Here is an 18,678-nt window from a genome sequence, read left to right as displayed (position 1 = left end):
GTTAAATTTATTTGAGGGGATATTGTGAAGGATTTCTAGTGCTGTTAAGTTTGAACTCAGTGGGGAGCCACTGGAAGCTTTTGAGCAATGACTTGATCAGGGTTATGTCATAGGATAGGAACTCTATCTTCATATCCCTAGTAGCTAGCACTATACTTGTTAATAAACACAAAATGAAGAGGGTAAAGAAGGGGTAAGTGGTGATGGAAAAAGACTTGATTTTGGGTGGTGAACACAATACAATACACAGATGATGTACTATAGAATTGTACTTTTATTGACTAATGTCAGCAATAAATTCAATAAAAAATTTAAAAACCTACACAATGAAATTATCAGGTTGGAGTGAGATGGGACTGGTGATAGCTAACATTTACTGAGTACTTGACACATACCAGGCCCTGTTAAAAGTTCTTTACATGTATTAACTCTCTTAATCATTATAACCCTACTAGAGGCCCAGTGCACAAAATTTGTGCATGTGTAGGGTCTCTAGTGGCTGCCGGCTGCTGGCCAGGGCCTCCCTTCCCCAGCTGCCAAGTGATCAAACTCCCGGTAGGTCTAACTCCCAAAGGGTCACTTTGCATATTAGGCTTTTATACACTGAGTGGCCAGATTATTATGATCTCTGAACGCATAATAATATGGCCACTCAGTGTATATCCTATATAATAAAAGGCTAATATGCAAATTGTCCCCTCGACCAGGAGTTCGACCAACAGGCAGGCCGGCCAACTGCCATGTCCCCTCCCCCTGGCCAGGCTGGCCAGACCCTACCCATGCACGAATTCATGCACCAGGCCGCTAATATATATATACTGAGTGGCCAGATTATTATGCATTCAGAGACCATAATAATCTGGCCACTCAGTGTATATATAGATAACGTAGATACTGTAGTCATCACTCTCATTTTTCACATGGAGCAACTGAAGAAAGAGATGTTAAATAATTTGCCCGTGGTCACACTTTTAGTAAGTGACCAAAGCTGGGATTTGTACCCAGGCAGTCTGCCCCTGGATGATGTGTTATTCTGGTTGCTAAGCATAGCAGGAAGTTTAAGATCCAGGATTGGAGTTGGAGAAAAACATTAGGAGAGGTAGATTTGGGAGTCATTTTTTTTAATATATATATTTTATTGATTTTTTACAGAGAGGAAGGGAGAGGGATAGAGAGAAACATCGATGAGAGAGAAACATCGATCAGCTGCCTCCTGCACACCTCCTACTGGAGATGTGCCCGCAACCCAGGTACATGCCCTTGACCGGAATTGAACCTGGACCCTTCAGTCCGCAGGCCTCAGGCCAACGCTCTATCCACTGAGCCAAACCGGTCAGGGCTGGGAGTCATCTTTGAGGCAGTGTTTGATTTATAAGGTAGGTGAGATTTATGAGGGAGGAAGTAGGAAACAGAGTTTAGTTGTGGAAGGATTGAGCTTTGGGTTCCCTCCCCAGGGAGCAAGAAAAGGAAGTGGAACCAAGGGAAGAGCATCAGAAAGGGAGGAAAAGCAGAACCAGGGAATATGAGTAAGATGTCCTCCAGTGAGGACATCGTGTTTGTCAAATGAGTTTTTTAAAAATATATTTTTATGGATTTCAGAGAGGAAGGGGAGAGAGAGAGAGAGAAATAGAAACATCAATGATGAGAGAGAATGATTTATTGGCTGCCTCCTGCACGTCCCCAACTAGGGATCGAGCCTGCAAAACGGGCATGTGCCTTTGACCAGAATCGAACCCCAGACCCTTCAGTCTGCAGGCCGACGCTCTATCCGCTGAGCCAAACCAGCTACGGCTCAAATAAGTTTGTGCTGTGGACCTCTTTGGCAGATTGGTGGCACCTTTGGACTTTGTCCAACAATAATATTTGTAAATGCATAAATATACAATTATCTAGATATTTTTAAAATGTGTGGTGGTCTAGTAATATATGTATGTTTTATAAGATTTTTTAAAATTTATTTTAAAGGGGGAGAGAGAAACATGGATGTGAGAAACATTGACCAGGGATTGAACCCACAACCTGGGTATGTGCCCTGACTGGAATTGAACCTGTGACCCTTCGGTGCGCAGGATGATGCTCCAACTGAGCCACACTGATCAGGGCAATATGTGTTTTCTTAATACCACACATATGTTTCTTAACTCATACATTAAATAAGATGACTTATTGGCAGGTCTAACAACTCCCATAATTATAAAGTAGAGATATTTTGAGATGTCTGTATATGTGGTATGAAAATATTAATTGATGATGATTTCTATTGATGACAACATTAACATACTGCTATTACTACAAAGATTTATTTTCTACATTCATAAAACTAAATTTTAGTTAGATGTTACTGAAAATAAGGTGACTTATTTATCCCATCCAGGTTCATGGACCCCTGGAATTTATGACGTGGGCTGCAGGCTAAGCACCCCTGTTCTGACTGATGAGGAAATGAGACCCCACAGGATGTGGCAGAATAAAGAAAGGGAAATAATCACTAGTTGGTACGGGGCTCACTGCTGATATTGGAGAGCAGTTTCTGTCATCTGGGGCTAGAATTCAAGAGTACAGAGGACCCAGGCCAAGTGATTCAGACCGAATGCAGTACAAAGGAAGGGGCTATTTTGATTGGGGAAGTGAGAGCTACCTTTGTAGGAAGATTTACTTAGCAACAGTGTGCACCATGGATTGGCTTTGGAGAGACTGGAGGTGGGTCAGCCATCTTTGCACATTCACGCATGAGATGAGGAGGAATAAAGTAGTTGCAGCATCAGAACTAACACTCTGTAGTCCCCACGGTCCCACGTGGCTTTACTTCTGCCTGCCTCTGGCCTCATCTGCTGGCACTGACTGTGCTCCAGCCACATGGTCCTTCCTCACTTCCTAGAAGGAGCCAGCTCCTTTCCTGCCTCAGGGCCTTCACATGCTGTTCTCTCCATCAGTGCACTCTTCCCACCTGCCTAACTTTTACCTTCAGATCCCATCTCAATATCAGGAGGTCCCCAACTCCAGTTAGTCTCTCTTATGGAATCAGAGTTCTTTTTCTTCATAGTGTCTTTTTACAATTTGCTTTTATAGATTTGGTTACTTAATGTCCCTTTATATTATAACTAGAGGCCTGGTGCACAAAATTCATGCACAGGTAGGGTCCCTAGGCCTGGCTGGCGATCAGGGCCGATCTGTGGGGCAACTGGTGGGGCAATTGGGGTCCCCGCTCACACCCATCTTGGCCTGGCACTGCCCATTCATCTGCTCCACCTTCCCGCTGCAGTCCTGCTCTTGTTGGGGCCCATATGTGCCGGCAGTGCTTCCACTGCCACCCGCTGCCAGCCAGCGCTGCATCACGACGCCTGCCATCTTCTGTGCTGCCCTCTGGTGGTCAGTGCACATCTAATTCCCAGTAGGCCGAACTCCCGCCCATGTGGACAATTTGCATATTAGCCTTTTACTATATAGGATTAGATGGTAGGTGTCTGGTATCCAGCATACTTCCAGGTGTGTAGAGGATGGTCAATAAATATTTGCTAAATAAATAAATGAATGGACATCTTTGAGCCACAGTTCTTGTTTATATAGTGAGCACAGTAAATCTCAACCTTGTAGAGCAGTTGAGAGGGTTGCTATTCCTAGTAATGTAGCTAAAGGATGTGAAGAGACACTGAGCTAGAAATGAAGGTAAAGGTGGGAGCTGGGTGGCTAGGTTTGATCTTTGAAGTAGGAGGTGGCGGGGACTAGGAAGAAAGTGGCCGTTGGGAAGAGTGGTGGGGTGCATAGGGAAGGCAGTGGGGGGTGAAGGTGCTCGTAGAGTAGAGACATTCCTGGTAAGATTTACTGTTGAGATCTCTGTTAGAAGGGACGATCTAAAGCTTGAAGGCTTCCAGGCTCAGCTTCAACACCTTCAGTAACTAACTAGCAGCCCATTTGAATTTATTTTAAAAAAGGTTTTTATTGATTTTAGAGAGCAAGAGGAACATCGATGTGAGAGGGAAGCATTGATTGGCTGTCTCCCACATACACGCCTACCGGGGATCAAGCCTGCAACCTGGGCATGTGCCCTGGCTGGGACTCGAACCCAGGACCCTTCAGTGCAAAGGATGGCACTCAACCACTGAGCCATACCAGCCAGGGCACTAGCAGCCTATTTATTCGTCCAATGAGCAGTCACTTGGTGGGCCTTCTTGGTAGATGCTGAGAAGATAAAAAAGAATATGACATGATCCCTTAAGGACCTTGCATTGGGGGTCAGGTGAAGCAGACAGAAATAGAAGAGAATAATAAAAGCGATGGCAGTGGCAGGCACAGGGTGCTGGGAACACACTGAAGACGCTGTGCACTAATCTCTGTTCAGTGCCCCAAAGGCTTCCTGAGGGCGGTCAGGTTTCATCCCATAGGGATATAGAAGTAGGTTAAGTAGGGTCCAGATCAAAAGTATGATGTGACTGAATATGCATAATAAAATATCCCTTTAGCGACACTGGACAATAACAGTGAGATTGGAGACAGAGAAACCAATGATAAGAAAGTTGCTGTAATCCAGGGAACAAACCAGTGATGGCCTGAGCCAGTGGGAATGGAAAGAAAAGGGAGGGCAGACTTAAAAGCTATGGAAGAGGTGATAGGACTTGGCAAACAATGGGATGAGAAGATTTGAGGAAAATGAGGTTGGTTCACATTTGTAGCTCACATAATTGGCTGGATAGTTAAGCTATTAAGGTCTTGAATATGAAAGTGGGAACTTGTTGGGAAGAGAAGGTGGTGAGTTTGGTTTTGTAAATTTTGATATGGAGGTGTGCATTCAGAGTAGTAATTATTCAACTTAATTTGTCTATTAGAATTCATTATTGAACCATAGGGGTTTATGAGACAATATAAAATAGAAAACTCACCAATTTAAAAAAAAATGAAAGCACAGTTTAAAAACTATAAGACACTGCTTTTCATTTAAAATATCTTTTAGACATTTTTAGATAATGGCGGGGGGAGGGGAAGAACACATTATGTTAAATGAAGTTAAGTGTTTTTAATGTTTTTGGTGAGAGTATTATAGTTATTGTAAAGAAAATTATCATCTATTATAGATTCCCTTAGAAATATTTCCTCGTGGACTATAATGACAGAATTTCTGTAAAATACAGGGAAAAAGTGTGTGGAACATGAGAATAAATGATACATGAATGGAAGACTCAGAATGTTGAAAATTGTTGAACTTATGAGAGTACATAGTAGTTTATTAGATTCTTCTCTTGTGTATGTTTGAAATATTTTTTAGTAGAATTTTAAAAAAGCATTTTAGTTATAGATCCAAAGGAAGTCTGTTAGTGGAATATAAATATTTTTATTAATCAATATCGAATCATAAGTATATTTTGAGTTTTTGGCAAGACTGGTGACAGACCAGAGCCCCAGTAGAAGACGTCGCTCCCCAGCAGCTCCTGGGCAATGCTGTCTGTCACTGGTGCAGATGCCACCCCGTTTGTGCAACTGGGATGCTGTACGTTCAAGAGGGCGGTGTTGGGGTGCTTGTTTGGTTCGTGCTGATTTCCCCCTGCTTTGGAGATAGCTCTATTGCATAGAGGTGCTGTGCCTGGCCACAGCTCATTGATCTGGAGGTACCCACCTAACACAAGCTGGGCCAGTTGGGTTGTCTCGCCCAGCAGTGTGCAACTTAAAAGCTAGAGGCTGGAGGCCTTTGAAGGTGAGGCATCTTAATGGCAACTTACCCTGCTGCTGGGCCAGGGCTCCCCTACCTGGGGCTAGCTTATTCCACTCTTGATTTCATGAGCTCACTCAGTGACCTTCTAATAAATTGCCACTTAAAAATTTAAGTTAGGCCCTAGCTAGTTTGGTTCAGTGGATAGAACATCGGCCTGCGGGCTGCAGCCGATCAATGATTCTCTCTCATCATTGATGTTTTTACCTCTCCCTCCCTTCCTCTCTGAAATCAATAAAAATATATTTAAAAGAATTTAAGTTAAGGAAGAAATAACTCTGGTAAACATATACGCACCCAATACAGGAGCACCCAAATACATAAAAAAAAAAAAAAACCTCCTGGAGGATATCAAGGGAGAGATTAACAGCAATACAATCATTGTAGGAGACTTTAATACCCCACTATCACCATTGGACAAATCCTCTAAACAAAAATATCAGCAAAGAAACATCAATCTTAAATGACTCACTAGACCAGATGGAATTAATTGACATCTTCAGAACATTTCACCCCAAAGCCACAGAATATACATTCTTCTCAAGTGCACATGGGTCATTTTCAAAGATAGACCATATGTTGGGACATAGGCAAAGTCTTTTCAAATTCAAGAAGATATAAATCATATCAAGCATTTTCTCAGATCACAGTGGCATAAAACTGGAAATCAACTACAATAAAAACAATCCAAAGAAATCAAACACATGGAGACTAAACAGCATGCTATTAAACAATGACTGGGTTACCAGAGAGATCAAGGAAGAAATAAAAAACATCATGGCAACAAATGACAATGAAAACACAACAATCCAAAATCTATGGGACACAGCGAAAGCAGTCTTGAGAGGGAAGTTCATAGCTCTACAAGCCTACTGCAAAAAACAAGAAACAATGGTAATAAATTACCTAACCCCACAACTCAAAGAGTTAGAAAGAGCAACAAGAAAAGCTCAGTGTAAGCAGAAGGAAGGAAATAATAAAGATCAGAGAGGAGATAAATGACATAGAGACCAAAGAAACAATACAAAAGATCAACAAAACCAAGAGCTGGTTCTTTGAAAGGATAAACAAGATTGACGAACCTCTAGCCAGGCTCACCAAGAAGCAAAGAGAGAGGACCCAAATAAACAAAATCAGAAATGAAAGAGGTGAAATAACAACAGACCCCGCCGAAATACAAAGGATTATTACAAAATACTATGAACAACTCTATTCCAACAAACTGGATAACCTGGAAGAAATGGACATATGCTTAGAAAAATATAACCTTCCAAAACTCAATCAAGAAGAATCTAAACAGCTCAATAGGCCAGTAACTATGGAAGAAATTGAAGCAGTCATCAAAAAGCTTCCAGAAAACAAAAGCCCAGGGCCAGATGGCTTCACAGAAGAGTTTTACCAAACATTCAAGGAAGAACTAAAACCTATCCTCCTCAGACTATTCCAAAAAATTCAAGAGGAAGGAACACTTCCAAGCTCCTTCTATGAAGCCAGCATCACCCTAATACCAAAACCAGATAAAGACAACACAATGAAAGAGAATTACAGGCCAATATCCCTAATAAACATAGATGCCAAAATCCTCAACAAAATTCTAGCAAATCAGCTCCAGCAGTACATCAGAAAGATCATACACCATGACCAAGTAGGATTTATCCCAGGAATGCAAGGATGGTACAATATCCGCAAATCAATAAACATGACACATCACATAAACAAACTGAGAGATAAAAATCACATAGTCATATCAATTGATGCAGAAAAAGCATTTGACAAAATCCAACACTCTTTCTTGATAAAAACTCTCAGCAAGGTGGGAATAGAAGGATCATACCTCAACATAATAAAAGCTATATGTGATAAACCCATAGCAAACATCATACTCAATGGGAAAAAACTAAAACCATTTTCCCTAAGAACAGGAACAAGACAGGGATGCCTAAGAACAGGAACAAGACAGGAATGCCCACTCTCACCACTCCTGTTTGACATAGTACTGGAAGTATTAGCCATTGCAATTAGACAAGAAGAAGAAATAAAAGGCATCCAAATTGGAAAAGAACAAGTAAAGCTGTCCTTATTTGCAGATGACATGATATTGTACATAAAGACCCCGAAAGACTCCATAAAAAAACTAATAGAATTAATAAATGAATTCGGCAATGTAGCAGGATACAAAATTAATGCCAAGAAATCTATGGCCTTTCTATACACCAAGAGTGAACTTACAGAAAGAGAGACTAAAAAAGCAATCCCATTTACCATTGCACCAAAAAAATTAAGATACTTAGGAATAAACTTAACTAAGGAGGTAAAAGACCTATGCGCAGAAAACTACAGGACACTGAAAAAAGAGATAGAGGAAGATGTAAACAGATGGAAGAACATACCATGTTCATGGATTGGTAGAATCAACATCATTATAATGTCCATACTACCCAAAGCAATCTACATATTTAATGCACTCCCCATTAAAATACCAACGGCATATTTCACAGACCTAGAAAGAACTCTCCAAAAATTCATCTGGAATAAAAAAAGACCCCAAATAGCCACAGCAATCCTGAGAAAGAAGAATAAAGTAGGAGGGAATCTCAATACCAGATTTCAAGCTGTATTACAAAGCCACTGTTCTCAAAACAGCATGGTACTGGCATAAGAACAGACATGTTGATCAATGGAATAGAATAGAGAATTCAGATATCGACCCAAACCACTATGCTCAATTAATATTTGACAAAGGAGGCATGAACATACAATGGAGTCAAGACAGTCTCTTCAATAAATGGTGTTGGAAAAATTGGACAGATACATGCAAAAAAATGAAACTAGATCACCAACTTACACCATACACAAAAATCAACTCAAAATGGATACAGGACTTAAACATAAGACGGGAAACCATAAAAATACTAGAGGAATCCACAGGCAGCAAAATCTCAGAACTTCTTCACTGATACTGCTCCTAGGGCAATGGAAGCTAAAGAGAAAATAAACAAATGGGACTACATCAAAATAAAAAGCTTTTTTACAGCAAAAGGAACTATCAACAAAACAACAAGAAAGCCCACTGCGTGGGAGAACATATTTGCAAATGGCATCACTGATAAAGGTTTAATCTCCAACATCTACAGGCAGCTTATACAACTTAATAAAAGGAAGATAAATGATCCAATAAAAAAATGGGCAATAGACCTAAATAGAATCTTTTCAAAAGAAGACAGAAGGAAGGCCAAGAGACACATGAAAACATGCCCAAAGTCACTAATTATCCAAGAGATGCAAATCAAAACGACAATGCGGTACCATCTCACACCTGTCAGAATGGCTATCACCAACAAATCAACAAACAAGTGTTGGTGAGGATGCAGAGAAAAAGGAACACTCATGCACTGCTGGTGGGAATGTAGACTGGTGCAGCCACTGTGGAGAACAGTATGGAGTTTCCTCAAAGAACTGAAAATGGAACTCCCATTTGACCCAGTAATCCCACTCCTAGGAATATATCCTAAGAAACTGGAAACACCAATAAGAAAGGATATATGCACCCCTATGTTTATAGCAGCACAATTTACAATAGTTAAGATTTGGAAACAGCCTAGGTGCCCGTCAGCAGATGACTGGATCAGAAAAATGTGGTACATCTACACAATGGAATACTATGCTGCCATAAAAAAGAAGGAATTCTCATCATTTGCAGCAACCTGGATGGAATTGGAGAACATTATGCTAAGTGAAATAAGCCAGTCAATGAAAGAAAAATACCACATGATCTCACTCATTTATGGATAATAAAGAATATTATAAACTGTTGGACAAAAAGATAGATACAGAGACAGTAAAGCATCAAACAGACTGTCAAATTACAGCGGGAAGGTTAGGGAGAGGTGGGGGAGATAAGAGATCAACCAAAGGACTTATATGCACGCATATAAGCATAACCAATGGACACAAAACTCTGGGGGGTGAGGGCATGTATGGGAGTGGGGTGGGGGGGCAATGGTAAGATATGTACACATATAATACCTTAATAAAAAAAAAAGAAAAAAAAGAATTTAAGTGAGCCAGAATTGTTTTCTATTGCTTATAACCAAAAGAGCCTTATTAAATGCAATAAATGATTGCATAATTATTATGTAAATGTATTGAGTGTTGAAATACATTTCAAAATAAAAAATACATTTTAAAATTTCTCAAGGGAGACTTTTGTGGGGAATACGGTCTGAGAATTGCTGTCGTCGACATCCAAATGGAGCCACACAGGCAGCTGGGGACAAGGGGTGTGAATCAGCAGAGCGGACCAAAGGGGTAGGTTGGACAATGCCAGCCAGTTGGGGGCACGGGGAGGTGTGGGAGTAAATGCCATCCCGAACATGGACAGTGCAAAAGAGACGGTTGAGAACACACCTCCTGGGACACCAACATAAAGGGTAAGTGTGTAGTTTATGAGACCAAAATACGAAGTGGCACACACACGGCCCTCTTGCAGCAACATAGCAACAATCCAGGTGACAAATGTTCAGATCCTGAGTTAAGTCATGAGGAGAGGAGAAGGGGGAATTGAATCCCATATAATAAAGAGGGAATATGCTAATTGACCACCACTCCATCACAAAGATGGCTGCACCCACAGCTGAGGCCAAGTTCCCATAAGGAGCCTTAACGAGAAATCAGCAGGGACCTGAGGCTACGCCCTCCCCCAGCCCCATGGGGCTTGACAGGAGACCTCAGGCCGTGCCCCCCACTCAGCGGGGCTTGACGGGGGACCTCAAGGTGCGCTTCCCATCCTGGTGCTGGGCTAGGGGACCTCAGGCCGAAACCCCCACCCTGGCACCAGGCTGGGGGACCTCAGACTGCACCCCCGCCTGGCAGGGCTTGACAGGGGACCTCAGGCCACACCCCCTGCCCCAGCACGGGGCCAGGGGACCTGAGGCTGTGCCCCCTGCCTGGCTGGGCTTGACAGGGGACCTCAGGCTGTGCCCCCCACCCAGTGGGGCTTGACGGGGGACCTCAAGGTGCACCCCAGTGCTGGGTCAGGGGAACTCAGGCCGTGCCCGCACCCATTGGGGCTTGATGGGGGACCTAAGGCTGCACCCCCCACTCAGTGGGGCCTGACAGGGGATCTCAGGCCGTGTCCCTCACCTGGCAGAGCTTGATGAAGGACCTCAAGGCACGCCCCCCACCCTGGTCTGGGCTGGGAGACCTGAGGCTATGCCCCCTGCCCGGCAGGGCTTGACAAGGGTGGGACTGGTGGGGTCTGGATCTAGCCCAATGCCGGAGGGCGGGGGGTCTCACACGATTTTGAGGTGCATGTGGGTGGGCGGGGACTTGACTCTGGGTGGCAGGGAGGAAGGAGTGCACGAAGGAGACAGGACGCCAGGCACAGGAGGCGCCGCCAGGAGAGAGCGCCATCTGATGTCAGAAGGGCAGGCAGGAGGCCTGGCCAACAGTGTCAAATGTTGCGGAGACTGGGAAGAGTCCACGTGACTTAGCAACACAAAAATGCTCATGGTAATTCCATTGTGGAGGGTTAAGGATTAAATGGCAAGTATGAGAGGGGAGAGATGGTGGCCACGACTTGTTCAGCAGATTTGCCAGGGAAACAAGGGTGGGAGAGCTGGTTCCGGGGGCACGCTGGCGTTCTCAGGCATTCATACCTGCAGACCAGGTAGGCAGGTTCCGGGAGGCCTAAGGGCCGCTTCGCTCCTCTCCTGCCACCGCTATCACCCCCAAACGCAGACTGTGTTTGACATCATCTATTCTGGAGGTTGTTAGAGGGTCCTGATGGGAAGAGGGAGTACATAGAGGGAAGGGTAGTTACAAGTGTTTGAACTTTTTGCCATTTCTACCCGGAGAGAGAGGAGGTAGCCACACCTCACTCTTGTCCTGGTGATGGGGGTTATGGTTCTCACGCCGGTCTTGTCCTCCTCTAGCCTTTGCCTCGTTCCTCCCGCCCCGAGGAGCTGCAGCGTCTGCTGGACGTGCGAGTCCCGGGACTGAGATGGAGGGCCCCACAGAGCCTGAAGCATTCACTGTTTGGTCCTTTACAGCGAACGTTTGCCGACACCCTGGTGGCTGCCACACGTCTCCCCCTCGGGCCTGGGCACTGCACAGCCTTCCTGCTTCCCGAGGGGCCTGAGTCTTCACCACAGCCCCGGACATGGCTTAGTCCACAAATGGGGGACATTGGGAACCGCTCTGTGTTTCCAGTGTGATACAGTGGTTTCCAAACCCTGCCCCAGCCCTGGCACTCTGCCTCCCACCCCCCACCCCCACGCACGTCTCAGACACCCAGGAGGCCATGGGCTTGGTTCTGTTTGGGGCTGTTACTGCTGTCATCTGCTTTTCTGAAGGGAATATGGACTTTGAAAGTCTCAGAAACATAGATGGGCCATATTCACATGGATTAATGTCTAAGATTACTTAATTGCCACATTAGTTCTTTCTCCCTGCGGCTCCCCCCACCCTTCTGTCTTTCTCTTTTCTTCTCTAGCGAACTTGCAGCTCCACGCTGACAGCTTCTGCCTCGCCTCCCACTTCTCAGCCCACCGCCATCTGGAGCGCTCCCACCACGCGGTGAAATTGCTCTCCCTAAATTCATCAGCCGGCTCAGACTCTCCAAACCGAAGGACACTTTCCAGTCCCTCTGAGAAGCTCCTGACAATGCTGGCCTTGCCCTTCTTCCTGGGACGCCTGTTTCTCTTCATCAGAGTCTTCCTCGTTCTCATTCCCAGGATGCTCCTGCTGCCCAGGTTCTCACAAGCTAGTGCATTTCCGTGCCTGGTTAGCAGGTCGTGTCGGCGCCTGGCGCGCCCCCCTGCAGGTGCTCTGGGCTGCTCCCCGCCGGCCAAGGCGTCTGCAGGGCCTGTGCTTCCAGCCGCCTGGCCAGCTGGCGCCCACGGGAGAGCTCGGTAGGCGGGGGAAACCGGGAGGCTTCCTGCTTTGTCTCTCAGACGCAGTAGCAGGTAGTTACAGCAGCAGCAAGAACAGGCGAGTCTGGACTCGAGCCTGCTGGGCAGAGGAAGTACCTTCTCGGTGAGCCAGCCTTGCTGGCGATGGCAGCCCTTCAGTAGATCCAGAGCCGACTATGACTGTGTGTCCCCCGGGCAACAGAGGTGCAGACACGGGTTCCAGCTCCGGCCACAGCGGCGTCTGACGTCCGGGTATTCCTCCTGTGTGCACCCCCAGCCACTCTCTGTGTCCCTTTTTCACTTCTTGCCTTTGCAACGGATTCTCGGTAGTAAACCCCAGCCTGGAATATCTAGCGTGGTTATGTGCTCCTGACTGGACCCCGGATCTTGACTGGCGTGAGGCTTGGGGTTGGAGCTCGTGCAGACCGGGTTCTATGCCACTCCCCGCCCGTCGCTGCACAGTTCACTGGGTGACCTCGTCCACCACCTCTGCTTCAACACTCACGCCTCTCAAATGAAGGCCCTTCAGCCCAGAGCTGACATCCACACCCACAAACCTCACACCTCCACGGGCATCTCAAAGTCAACACGTGCAAACCTGAATTCATTCTCCTCTTCATTAAACCTGTGTTTATGGCATTTTTTTCTACCTCAAATCTGTCCATCGTGACCAACCTGCTATCCAGTCAGAAACCTGGGTGTTATCCCTGACTCCATCTCACCTTCCCACAGCTAATCAGTAGCCAAGCCCTTTAGCTTCTACTTCCTAATTATCTCAATACTAGTGAGCCGGTGCACAAAATTCATGCACATTAAAAGGGGATTAATTAGAGGAAATAATTTAATATTGCTATTTGCCCTTTCTCTATAATAGAAGTGTCAGAGATGAAAGAAAATTAGTAAAATGTATATGAAAACCTTCCTCCTATCAGAGTCTGGGGCTCACCATGGGACCCAGAGTCAAGTCCCTGCCCACCCACATGCACCTCAAAATCGTGTGAGACCCAGACCTGGCCGCCTTCCCCCCCCAACCCCCCGCATTGGGCTAGATCCAGACCCCACCAGTCCCACCCTTGTCAAGCCCTGCCGGGCAGGGGGCATAGCCTCAGGTCCCCCAGCCCAGACCAGGGTGGGGGGCGTGCCTTGAGGTCCTTCATCAAGCTCTGCCAGGTGAGGGACACGGCCTGAGATCCCCTGTCAGGCCCCACTGAGTGGGGGGTGCAGCCTTAGGTCCCCCATCAAGCCCCGATGGGTGGGAGCATGGCCTGAGTTCCCCTGACCCAGCACTGGGGTGCACCTTGAGGTCCCCCATCAAGCCCCACTGGGTGGGGGGGCACAGCCTGAGGTCCCCTGTCAAACCCAGCCAGGCAGGGGGCGCAGCCTCAGGTCCCCCGGCCTGGTGCCGGGGTGGGGGTTTCGGCCTGAGGTACCCTAGCCCAGCACCAGGATGAGAAGTGCACCTTGAGGTCCCCCATCAAGCCCTGCCAGGTGGGGAGCACGGCCTGAGGTCCCCTGTCAAGCCCCACGGGGCTGGGGGAGGGCATAGCCTCAGGTCCCTGCTGATTGCTTGTTAAGGCTCCTTATGGGAACTTGGCCTCAGCTGTGGGTGCAGCCATCTTTGTGATGGAGTGATGGTCAATTAGCACATTCCCTCTTTATTAGATAGGATTCAATCCCCCCCATCTCCTCCCCTCATGACTTAACTCAGGATCTGAACATTTGTCACCTGGATCGTTGCTATGTTACTGCAAGAGGGCCGTGTGTGTGCCACTTCGTATTTTGGTCTCATAAACTACACACTCGTGGCCAGCAGTTTTGCCTCAATTCTGTCTGCGCTCCAGTCCGTTGTTGGAATTAGTGGAACAGTTCTTTTGAAGGTTGAAATGATTGTGCACGTGTCAGTTTTACTATCTCCATCATCTGCCAAGTAGAAGCCGGGTCCTCCTTGTGGCGTAACCGGGCTTTGTGATCCATTCTTGCCCATGTTTCCAGCTCCACGTGAACACGCCTCAGCCTGCCATGACCAGACAGGGGCGCATGAGCAGTGTCCACACACCCGCTCCAGCTTCACGAGGCGGCACAGGAAGGAGCTCTGAGCCTCTGACTTCACATGTGTGCCCATCCCTTGCCCTGGAACGCTCTTCTCTTCGCTCACGTCCTGTGTCAAACTGTTTTTTCTTCAAGACCCTTAGAAGCTGTCCTGAGGTGCTCACCTATTCCTTCACCTTCATACAAAGACTACTTCCAAAACCACTCAGCACGTGTTCATTAAATACATTAGTGTTGTGTATTGATTCATTGACCCTCTCCCCCCACTAGACTTTAAGCTCTTTGAAAGCAGGAACATGTCTTATTCGCCTTTGTATTTTCTGGCTCCAGAACGCACTGGAGCTAATGATGGAGGGGAATGCGGAGAGCCAGGGGTTTGCTGCGGGAAGAAGAGCTTCATCATGGGGCGCTGGCTGGGGTGAGAATCCTGGCTGAGGCTGAGAGGCGCCGGAGGGGCCCCCACCAGGAGGCAGACGTCCCTGCTCACTTACCCAGCCCAGTTACACACCCCGCTCTGGCCTGGGAAAGCCCTCTTCCGGAGGTTGCTGGCCCCAGGCCTCTCTCCCCAGCGACTGGTGATGTTGGAGCTTTCCCTCCTGTGATTGGTTAGCCAAAGGGGCAGGGACCCTTTTGGAAGTGAGCTGGCGGAACCGGGTCTGGGAGGGAGTTGGGCAGCTGGTGGCAGCTCCCTGCCCGCAGTGTGGGTGAAGGATGGGTCCTGAGCGGGCCCCCGGACCTGGACCTGCGCTGCTGCAGCTGCTGCACCTCCTGTGGCTGCTGCCCCACTCCGGGGCCGCCCCTCCAGGTATGACAGCACCTCCCCGTGGCTTCAGTGCCCACCCAGAGCCCTGGGGGAGAGCCCGCTCTGTAAATGGTGGGAAGTACTGCGGGTAGTGGAGACCAGCAGAATTGGGACAAAGCTACAATGGCTGGATGGCAGGCAAACTGCCAGGGGTACTTTATGCATGTCATGTAAGAGCCTCTTGAAGCAGAGATTACTATATCCATTTTCCAGATGAAGAAAGTGAGGCTCAGAGTTTGAGTAACTCCTGCAAGGTCACACTGGGAGGTGGTAGCGCTGGGATTCGAGCAAAGCAAGTGTTATTTCCACGGCTCCACGCAGGAGCCGCCGCACTCGGTCACCAGCTCACCTTGCAATTCTTGGAAGTCTTTCTTGATTTCCCTCTCTGGAAAGGATGGGGCAGGATGGAAGAATAATCTGGAAGATCCCTCTCCCTCGAAATGCCTATCATTCTAGGTATTGGGTATTGGGTAGGCTTCCTGCTCGCTGGGGGACTTCTGCCAGAAGTTGCAAAGACAAGGGCTTATTTCTTGCAGCTCTGGGGTCACTTCCCCAGTCTTGTCGTTGCAAAGGCTGGACGGTGGAGCGAGGGGAAGCTGTTTTTGGGGGGCTGGTGAATTAGACAAAGGTCTCCCCGGGGCGGATGCAGCCGCCGGCCGGGCGTGTGCTGGGTTTGAGCCGCCAGCAGTGCACGCACAGCCCGCGCTGGGACACTTTAGACAGCAGCCCCGTTACTTCCAGGCTTTGGACAGTTGGCCTTTTTACGGCAGAGGTAGTTGGGAGAGATCCCAGTGATTTCTTTTCCACCCCACGGGGTGGGGGAGCCCAGATAACAGGCCCTGGAGGGGCTCCCCCCGCTCCGGGGCCCAGGCCTGACCCGCCCTGCCCTGTCTCCTCCGCAGCAGCCGCAGGGTGGCGGGCCGGCCTGCAGAACCACACGTTCCGGCACACGGTGTACTGCCAGGACTGGAGCCCGGGCGTGGGGCTCTCCGAGACCTTCGACGAGGACCAGCTCTTCTCCTTCGACTTTTCCCAGAACACCCGAGTGCCTCGCCTGCCCGAATTTGCTGACTGGGCGCAGACGTCCAGAGATACCCCCACCATTTTCTTTGACAAAGCATTATGCCAAGCCATGGTCCAGGAAGTAGGCCCACAGCTTGAAGGGCAAATCCCGGTGTCTAGAGGTCAGGGGTCTTTTGGGGGGTGGGGTGGGTGCTGCAATCGGAACCTCATTAATCTATGCCCAGAATTGTTCCCTCACACCAGCCCCCCACCTCTGGGGCTCTGGTTCTCCCCGGTCCTTGGGTTTTCTACCAGCCGAGGCTGCGCCCGTCTCTGGGGGGGTCAGGAGACAGGGGCCTAGATTGGGGCGTCCCCAGGGTGTGTTAGACTGAAGTCAGCGGGAGCAGGGGGCCTCGGGGACATGGGCGCTGGGGACGTGCTCAGCAGGATAGACGGAGGGGGCCTGCCGGTGCTCCCTGAGGAGCAGCTGAGATCGGAGGGCACGGAGGGGCCTGGGCGGGAGGAGCCGCAGGAAGCGGGGCGGCCGCAGTGGCCGGGGCCTGGTCTGCCTCTGCCTCTAGGTCCAGCTCTGCTTCTTGCCTAGAAGACCTCAGGGCCAGCGCCCCCGAACCCCCCCAAAGCCGCCCGGTTGACGGTCTCTGCCCTCCCCTCTGTGTGCCACGCCCCCTCCAAACACTGGGCTCCCTGAAGAGTCCCCTCTGTCCCTCCACCGGCCCCTCCAGGGTTTCCTGTGGTTGAGGTGTTCACGCTGAAGCCCCTGGAGTTCGGCAAGCCCAACACGCTGGTCTGCTTTGTCAGCAACCTCTTCCCGCCCACGCTGACGGTGGCCTGGCAGCGCCACCTGGCCCCCGTGGAGGGCGCCGGGCCCACTTTCGTCTCAGCCATCGAAGGACTCAGCTTCCAGGCCTTTTCTTACCTAAACTTCACCCCGGAGCCCTCGGACCTCTTCTCCTGCATCGTCACTCACGAGATTGACGGCTACACAGCGATTGCCTACTGGGGTGAGGGCCTCCTCCCGGGAGCCTGGCACTGGGGGCACAAGGGGGCAGACCCGCCGAGCCTTCTTCTCCGCTTGGGCCTTGTCTAGTCCAGCCTCACCCTTTCACGCCTCAGGTTCTCCCTTGTCAGCCCAGACACCCACATGGTTCCCCAGGGTGGGGCGCCTAACCAGGTCTCGGGGCCCACCTGCTCCCCTTTGTCTCCAGTGCCCCACAACGCGCTGCCCTCAGCTCTGCTGGAGAACGTGCTGTGCGGCGTGGCCTTCGGCCTGGGTGTGCTGGGCGTCCTCGTTGGCTTGGTCCTCATCGTCCGCTTCCGGAACCCTTGCTCAGGCGGTACGTCGGGGGCCGGGGGCCGCGGCCCCGCCCGATTCTCCTGGGCCTGGGGAGGACTGCGAGTGGCCTCGGGCGCTTGGGTGGCGAGGCTGTATCGGCTCCGTGGGATCGGCCTGCTTGGGGGGGTCCCGGTTACACGCAGGGTGGGGGTCACAGGGCTGGCTGTGAGTGGCAGAGGAGTGACGGGAGCTGCAGGAAGGGTGTGGAGATGACGGGCAAGGAGAGATCAACTTCTGCAGGGCCTGCTGCCGGCGGGGGGCCTTTGGGGAGAAGGGGGTCCCCCTGATGGCTTTCCCCATCCTTCTCTCCTCAGACTGACTTCCTGATCCGAGTCTGACGCCGGCACCTCGGCCATCTACAGGGGCTGCTCCCGTTCCTCACAGCCTGCCCGGCTCGCTCCTCCTCGGAGCAGAAGGCCCGGGGCTCCCTGGGCTGTGCATGTGCACGTGTGTCTGTGCACATGCCTGTGCATGTGTGTTCATGTGTGTGCAGGTTTCTCAGCTGGGGCTGTGCTGCCCCGGCCTGCATCCCAGGCAACCAGTGGCCGTTCTATCATGACCACAATCCTCCCCACTTCAAGGCAATAAATCTCATTACTTTGTGTTGGTGTGGCTCCTTTTTTAACTCATGGTGTTTGTTTCTGGATATCTCAACTGAGTGAGTTGTCCTGTCAAATTCAACGTGCCTTAACCTGAACTTGGGGGGAGGAGGGGGGGAATGGGAAACCCCTGGCTCCCAGCTGCCTCCGTCCCGGTCCCAGCACCATGCGATGCTTTCACCCCCGCCAGCCAGCGTGGGGACTGTGAGGAGCGAGGCAGAGCTGCTTCCTGGTCGGGGCGCACACAGTGCTGGGGTTTT

General features: G+C 49.4%; 1 protein-coding gene across 1 annotated transcript; it reads left to right on the top strand.

Annotated features, from left to right (window-relative positions):
• Window positions 1–15,300: 15,300 nt before the first annotated feature.
• Window positions 15,301–18,415, top strand: LOC103303049 (HLA class II histocompatibility antigen, DM alpha chain). Its single transcript, XM_008160098.3, has 5 exons — window positions 15,301–15,466; window positions 16,366–16,647; window positions 17,209–17,487; window positions 17,692–17,820; window positions 18,134–18,415. The coding sequence occupies exons 1-5, from the start codon at window positions 15,373–15,375 to the stop codon at window positions 18,136–18,138; spliced, it is 789 nt and encodes a 262-aa protein (XP_008158320.2). The 5' UTR covers window positions 15,301–15,372; the 3' UTR covers window positions 18,139–18,415.
• Window positions 18,416–18,678: the final 263 nt, after the last annotated feature.

The sequence above is a fragment of the Eptesicus fuscus genome, chromosome 10, assembly GCF_027574615.1.
Source record: "Eptesicus fuscus isolate TK198812 chromosome 10, DD_ASM_mEF_20220401, whole genome shotgun sequence".
NCBI lineage: Eukaryota > Metazoa > Chordata > Mammalia > Chiroptera > Vespertilionidae > Eptesicus > Eptesicus fuscus.
Note: the sequence above shows the minus strand (reverse complement) of the source record. Positions and strands in the feature narration are given on the sequence as shown.